Source organism: Vanessa tameamea, chromosome 17 (assembly GCF_037043105.1).
Source record: "Vanessa tameamea isolate UH-Manoa-2023 chromosome 17, ilVanTame1 primary haplotype, whole genome shotgun sequence".
Taxonomy (NCBI): Eukaryota; Metazoa; Arthropoda; class Insecta; order Lepidoptera; family Nymphalidae; genus Vanessa; species Vanessa tameamea.
This window is the reverse complement of record NC_087325.1, coordinates 12,150,532-12,157,975: the sequence shown is the minus strand read 5'-3', so window position 1 is coordinate 12,157,975 and position 7,444 is coordinate 12,150,532. Positions and strand designations below refer to the sequence as shown.

At 51.0% G+C, this 7,444-nt stretch overlaps 2 protein-coding genes across 4 annotated transcripts; both read right to left on the bottom strand.

Moving 5' to 3' along the window:
• Window positions 1-959: 959 nt before the first annotated feature.
• Window positions 960-2,363, bottom strand: LOC135193760 (uncharacterized). Its single transcript, XM_064217582.1, has 2 exons — window positions 1,863-2,363; window positions 960-1,788 (listed from the first exon to the last, which is right to left on the bottom strand). The coding sequence occupies exons 1-2, from the start codon at window positions 2,361-2,363 to the stop codon at window positions 1,654-1,656; spliced, it is 636 nt and encodes a 211-aa protein (XP_064073652.1). The 3' UTR covers window positions 960-1,653.
• Window positions 2,283-7,124, bottom strand: LOC113404355 (kelch-like protein 3). 3 transcript variants are annotated; one of them, XM_064217470.1, is made up of 12 exons: window positions 6,834-7,124; window positions 6,279-6,332; window positions 5,702-5,858; window positions 5,367-5,603; window positions 4,653-4,991; window positions 4,508-4,582; window positions 4,374-4,433; window positions 4,181-4,300; window positions 3,703-4,112; window positions 3,024-3,638; window positions 2,883-2,943; window positions 2,283-2,348 (listed from the first exon to the last, which is right to left on the bottom strand). In XM_064217470.1, exons 1-10 carry the CDS (start codon window positions 6,872-6,874, stop codon window positions 3,080-3,082), a joined length of 2,052 nt encoding a protein of 683 aa, XP_064073540.1. In that variant the 5' UTR covers window positions 6,875-7,124; the 3' UTR covers window positions 2,283-2,348; window positions 2,883-2,943; window positions 3,024-3,079. The 3 variants fall into 3 exon arrangements, with proteins under 3 accessions (XP_064073540.1, XP_064073541.1, XP_064073539.1); XM_064217471.1 differs by lacking the exon at window positions 2,283-2,348 and having other exon boundaries at window positions 2,355-2,943; window positions 4,653-4,832; window positions 4,908-4,991; XM_064217469.1 differs by lacking the exon at window positions 2,283-2,348 and having other exon boundaries at window positions 2,355-2,943.
• Window positions 7,125-7,444: the final 320 nt, after the last annotated feature.

The window sequence follows — 7,444 nt, the reverse complement described above, 5'->3', positions numbered from 1 at the left end:
CAATGCGCTTATTCTTCCTCCTGATATAAATTCCAAATTCCATACTATCTGCCATCAAAATTGTTAACATCTTTTGATATTTCCGTAAATATCAAATGCTTTAAAAATCTCCCCCGATATATTGGATTTGTCTCTCCTGATAGATGGATTCTTAAATTTAAAATAATACTCCAATTTAAATGTCCGCCGCAACTTTTGTATTTCTGGTGAATCAATTGATTTACTGATTTTTTATAATATTGAAGATCAGGGACCTTCATCAACATCCTAAGGTAAATTTTATAATTCTCGAGGGCCTAATATGAGAAGACTCCCTTGGATTTCTTTTCAAACAAGTATAGTCGAGTCGTTGGGTCAAATTAATGTCGTTTACGTCTTGGACATGCAAGTAAACTTGTTTATTTATCTAAATAAAGGTTAAAAGATCCCTCTCTGTGTGAATGTGGTCTTGACGAAGATTCTGCATCCCATATTCTTTTCCACTTTCCTGAGCTCCTCTAATCTCCTTGTCCTTTAAATATTTGTTGATGTTCGTTGAGTTCATTTGTGTGTAAATTAAAAGGTACAAAATTACCCAAGCTGTAAATAGTTCATGTGATAATTTTTTATTTATAGCAGATATATATAGTTTAGCTTTGTCTGTGGTATTTTAGGCGATGGGCTATTATATTATCTGTTACTATATTAGCTGTTTTTCAAAATCTAAACGACGATGTCATCTCGACCGCATCGATCAATCTACGTGACACGACGAATTAATCCGCGCCCGGTTGGCATAACTAAAAGCCAATAAACTAAAATTTTAATTGAATTAAATTACGCTGACATGACAGCATTTGTCGAAATTTTGAACACTATGAAAAAATTCAATAATCAAATAATGGCATTTTGAATCTTTCCAAAGATATGCTAAAGTACTCCTTCGATTGGAATAGGAATGTTGGGAATAAAACGAATCGTTGGAAAGTCACATTTATTCATTTAACTACAATAAAGATATAATTTTAAGACAATCGTATTGAAGATTATAATATTATTGTTCTTTTGTTTACGTGCTACGAAACCAAAACGAGAATATATTAGACTCAGTCCCAATGCCGACACATTCACGTCGTCTAACGATCAAGAAGCATACAAGTGCGCCCTAAGCGTGTCGGCACCGGCGCGTCATCACAGAGTGCTCAGAGTTCCCTCGTCGGCGTCGGCGGCGCTACTACAATGGAATGTTTGCAATACTGAAACGTTTACTAAGAACTTCGCTCGATCAGCGATAGTCGGGAATGATATCACTCGCGACATGGAGGCGACGAGTTCAAATACTTCGTTGTAAAATTAGCCAAATCGCTATTACGATACATTTTGCTTAATCATAATCGGGAGCACATCTTTGTCGAATAATAGCGCTCGACAAACGCATCTTGATTGAGATTCATTTTTTCACAATTATACTAAACACAGAGAAGGAGCGAGAGACATCGACGTCACACTTCAGAAGTAAATGCATCCCTTTCCCGAGCCGCGAACCCGGCCCTCGGCCCTCGGCCCTCGGCCCCCCGCGGCCGTCGATGAAGGTACAATCGGTCTACGACTAAGTTATATTACTTTTATTTCAAATTAGATAAATCGTTCGTAACAGTCGGTCGTCCGCGTCGCTCAGTCCGGGCGCAGCGGCTCCTCGTCCGAGTCGGCGTCCGAGTTGGACGACGAGCGCGCGCCGGCCGCCTCCGCCTCGCCCTCGTCCGCCTCGTACGCCTCCTCGTCCGCCTCGCAGCACGGCCTCTCCGCGCCCTGCGGACACGGGCGGCGGTCAGCGGCCGTCGGCGGCGGGCGAGCGCGCCGGGGAGCGGTCGCGGGACACTCACGCGGAAGCGCGGGTGCGGCGGCGCGCGCTGGCTCTCGGGCAGCAGGTGGTAGGAGCGCGACGCGGGCGGCGGCGGCGCCGGCGCGCGCCAGCGCTGCATGAGCAGCAGGCGCGGCGGCGGCGCGTCGATGGTGCCGCACGAGGCCGACAGGCGCGCGCGCGCCGCCATCTGCAGGTGCACGGCGCCGCACAGCGCGCCGCGCACGAGGCGGCGCGCGCGCGGCACGGTGCCCTGCGCCTCGTCGCGCCGCGCCGGCGCCAGGCGCTCGTTGAATTCCAGCGTCTGCGAGGCGCGCCGGTGGCGACGGCAGGGCGGCGCCACGCGCCACCACCAGTAGGCCGCGCCGCCGCGCCCCACGCCGGCGAGGGCTCCCAGCCCGCCCACGGCGCCCACGGCCCCCATGGCGCCCATGGCCCCGACGGCGCCCACGGCCCCCACCGCGTTCACGCCGCCCACGTCGACGCGCTCGTACAGATTCTCCTCTATCTGAGGAATGCTCATATTTTATTTCTCACGTTTCGTGTGCATGACGACGCTGCGAGTGCTGCTACGCGTAACTCTGAGAATTCATCTGTTAATATATTTTGCGATACAGTGCTTTACAATTATAAAAAAAATATAAAAATAAATAAAATCGCTCCAACTCTCAGATTGCAGGGCAAAATCGTATTCAAACGAATGATATTCATTTTGCTATTAATCAAGACTATAACAGAAAGCGAAAGCGAATGTGTGTGTGTGTGTGTGTGTATGTTTAAAAATAAATTTGAACATCAGTCGGCGAGGCGTACGAGAGCTAACGAGGCGCTACCTTTTTGTATAATTTGGAAAAATGTTTTGTGAGGACAAAAATATTTATTTTTGAGTCACTAGTGTTTGGTGCGAGTGTCGGGCGATATATTTAATTGTAGTATAGCGTAAAATGGATACATAGATGACGGATGGTCGACGGTCGACGATGCCGAGGTCGGAGGTGGAGATTGGTAGTGGCGGTATGAGGCAGTGGACGGCGGACGGTACCTGGTGTCGTCGCCAGCGCGGCGCAGAGGACGCGCTGGCGTACACGCGCACGTTGACGTAGCTGCGGACAGGGCGGCGGGTTAGTCAGGTCGCGCTCGTACCGCGCGGCACACTGGGGAGGGGGTGGCCTGGCTCACCGACCTGTCCTCGTGCGGCGCGTCGTCCGGCGCGGCGGCGGCGCGCGGCTCGGGCGCTCGTCATGCGGCGCGCTCCACCACTGCCACGCCCGCGTATGAGCGCCCCACGGACATGGCGGCGCCCAGCACCGACCACTGCTCGGCCGCCGGGTCGAACACCTCCACTGTGGCCAAGTTCGCGGCACCGTCGTCGCCGCCCACCACGTACAGCTTGCCGTGGTGCGCCGCCACGCCCGCGTTGCGCCGCGCGTGCGCCATGGGCGCGGCCGGCGCCCAGCCCTCGCTCGGCCGGTAGCGCTCCACGGAGCGCCGCACGGCAGGCCCGTCGTGGCCGCCGACGGCGTACAGCGCGCCGCCCGCCACGCCCACGCCGGCGCCCGAGCGCCGCGCGCCCATCTCGGCCGCCGCCTCCCACGTGTCGGCCGCTGGGTCGTAGCGCTCCACCGTGTGCAGGCACTGCCGGGACGCGCCGTCGTAGCCGCCCACCGCGTACAGCTTGCCGTCCAGCACGGCCACGCCGACGGACGAGCGGCGCGTGCTCATACCGGCCACCGGGCGCCACACGCCCTCGCGCACGTCCATGGCCTCGGCGGAGCTGAGCCCCGTGGCGCCGTCGAACCTGCGGACACACGGGGCTCAGCGCACGGCCGGGACGCAAGCGGCGCACGCCCGCGCACACGTACCCGCCCACGGCGTAGATCACGTGCCCGATGACCGCCACGCCCAGCGTGGAGCGGCGCGCACACAACGGCGGCCCGGGCGCCCACGTGTCGGTGGCCACGTCGTACACGTCGACGCTGCGCACGCGCAGGGTGCCGTTGAAGCCGCCGACGGCGTACAGGCGCGAGCCCACGACGGCCAGGCCGGCGCGGCAGCGGCGCGTGGGCAGGTCGGCGGCGGGCCGCCAGCGCGCGCTCTCCATGTGGAACGCCTCCACGTCGCGGATGGCCTTGGGGGCCTGCCCGCCGACCACCAGCAGCACCTTGGGCGAGCGCGGCGGCTGGCGCGGGCGGGCGCGCGCGCACGTGGCGGCGGCGGCCGCGCGCCTGTCTGGCCGCAGCAGGTGGAACGAGAGCGCCTCGATGACTAGATCCTGCGGGGGAAGCGGAAGTGTCGAGTGACGGATTCGGTCAGTACTACGGGCCGGGTGTTCGGACGCACCTTTACGCGTAGTTCGGCGCTGGCGAGCGGCTCAGCGGCTGCGCGCGCCACCAGCGCGTCCTGCGGCAGCAACGGCAAGCGGACGTGTTCCAGCAGCGAGCCCAGGCGGGCGCGTCTCGTCTGATGAGGAGAAACTGCGTATTATGCGTCGAGGAGAGAGTCATCATCTACAGAAGGTTCGAGAGAAGGATACCTCCGGGTCATGCTGCATCCATCGAATGACAGCATCCAATATGACCTCCTCGTTTGGCACCTACAACGGAAAAGAAGACGGTGAGTCACGACAGACGCGGACACGTCGACGGCGACGACTATCGTCGTACGCACCGTGAGGCGATCGCTGTCCAGCAGGCTCGCCAGCGCGTCCGGCTCGAGCCCGAGGAACTCCTCCGTCTCCAGCACCTGCGACACTCGGACACGGTTAGGGAGGAGCGCGCACGGGGGGGTGGGGGCCGGGGGACAGTCGGCCCACCTCGACGAAGTGTCGCTCGACGAAGCGCGAGGCGCAGTCGGCGAGGTCTGCGCAGGCGTGCAGGTCTGCGAAGGCGCGGATGCCGAGCGCGTTGTCCGGCGACAGCGCGCCCGCCAGAAAGGCGCAGGCGCGCGCGCGCACGCCGCACACCTGCAGCAGCGACGCCGCCGACAGCACGCTCTGCGGACAGCGCGCTTTACTCGCGGTGCCTGGAGGGGGGGGGGGCGTTCCGGTGTAGGGGGGTGTGGCGCTCACCTGCACATTATCTTCGGTGATGACGAGTGAATCCGGGTTGTACACGTAGTCTATTATAGCTTCTAGCGCGTGCGGCTCGACGTCCTGCGACATGGACGCCACAGTATATAGCATTTGCAAACTGTTTTACCAATTTGATTAAAAGTAAACAAAAGAAGGTATTTAGAATCATTTCACTTATTGATATAATATAAACGGAAATAATACTCATCTGAGAAGAATCTGTGAGTGTTTCTTTTATATTTTTAATATTTCTGGCAAGGTGGATCATCTATAAATTCTTTAGTTTTTAAAGTCCAATCAATCAATCAATACGAGCAATTATTATATAAAGCAACAAGATAAATAAAAAGATAACCACTTGAATTGGACTAAACTTAGTCTTTTGGATCTGTGCTATAAATGGGTGCGCCTGTATTAACGCTAACCGATGACTCATATGAAATACCGTTGAGGTACCTGTATGGTGATGGTGGACTGCGTGCGCTCGTCGAATTGCGTGAACATCGCGCGGAAGTACGGCGAGCACGCGGCGAGCACGGCGCGGTGCGCGCACACGCCCTCCGACGCGCCCGACGCGCCCGACGCGCCCGTCGCGCCGGATGCGCTTGACGCACCCGGCGCTGCCGACCCGCCCGACGCAGCCGACGTGTCCGACGTACCCGACGCGCCAGACACGCCGCTCAGACACTGAGCCTGCGAAGGAATGTAGACTTAATCCTGCCATAAATCACAACCGAGAGGACACCCTTTTCGTAAAACCAGTTTGTATCTTCTTAATTCTTCAAGGGTACCTGCAGCCGCACGTCGCACAGCACGTCGTCGCGACGCAGGCGTGCCAGCGCGTCCAGCAACTGCGCCGCGTGCTGCGAGCCAGCGCCGTTCTCGCTGGACTCGCGCCGCTGCGACGATTCGTCCAGCGACGACTGTGACGCGCAGCGAACCATCATGCTGCAGAGAAGGCTTATATTATGAGCTGATCTATTAATATGTTTTCATAAGCCTTTCCCATTGAATTATATTAAACACATAATTTAATAAAATTAATGCTGATTTACAAGAAAATTCTAAACCACAGATAACAAGAGTTAACTGCCAGACAACCTTCTAAATTAATTATTTTTGTAGAAGTCACATTTCAAGGGTAAAAGACACTAATCACAGTTATAAACACATTCAAGGTAAATAGTAGACATATGGTAGGAGATTGTTATTTACTCGAGGGTCACTTATAATATTTAAGTACATCTATAGCTTTAAATATCTGCATTGAATGTGAAACTGTTCTGTTTCACAATTGGAAGTGTCTCTTCATATGTACGCCATAGCCTTAATTTAAAGAGTGGTTCTCTAGAATCATAGGACTCTTACCTGTACCTCGCTCTATCTCCATCCCCCTCAGCGGCACTGTGTTCTACACTCACTCTGAAATTGTTTACATAAATACTATTATGTTTATTTTCTTAAAGTTATGTTTCAATTGTTTATATCACTGGTGTTTATTTCACTTTGTGTAGTCACTAAAATAGTAACTAAATGATTAATATTTTTATTTATTAGAATGTTATTTTAATTATGGATGGTTTGAATTTTATATAATGAAGAGTTTGAGATTATTAATAATAAAAATCACAGTTAACTAATAATAAAATAAAATTGTTCAATTGAATTCAAAGAATAGTAAAAATATCATGATAAGAATAAATGTACATGTGAGATGTGTACTATTACCAGGTCAATTCGAATATTAAAGATAACAATATTTAAACTGCTCGATAAGTTAATTTTAAATAGTTTACTCACAAACAAATAAGTCACAAGCTAGAATCAATACCAACAGATTGTCTTACGACAATCTTTGTGTTCAAGTCTGTTCATTGTTTATGTTTTGAGTGGAAACTTTTTGGAAGTTACAAAATATCTTACAGGCCACGGTCTCGTTCCGCATCTCCATTATTTCCTTCCATCGCAGTTCTCGATTACAAAACCATTCAACGGTCAGTGCACTCAACAACAATCACAATATTGAGATCACTTCACTTAATATGGGTTTAATTTCATATCAAAACATTATCATTTATATACTATTACTTTAGTGTTCATTAAACAGCGTAAAATATAAGTCTTCATTTATAATAATGAATGTACATAAACTATTCCAATAAGTAAAAACAAATATAATCAGTTTGACGTCTCACATCTGACAATTGTGACAGTTAAATTAACTCTTGTTATGCAAAAAAGTTTTGTCCCATAAAGTCTGGATATACTCCTTATTTGTAAAAAAATATATATAGTTTGATCTTATTTTATTTAACTCTAAAGTACATCTACTTTATTCCTATGTGATGAGAAAAAGATAATAATATAACTAATCTTTACAACTATTAAATTGTAAACGATTGTAATGCCGTTCTTTTTTAACTAGTTACTTAGTTTTTATAAAAATATATTGAGGAAGTAAAAACAATACATTGAAATCTAACATGATTTTCGTATAAGTCTTAAGTAGTATTTATCAATCGGTAGGAGCGAAT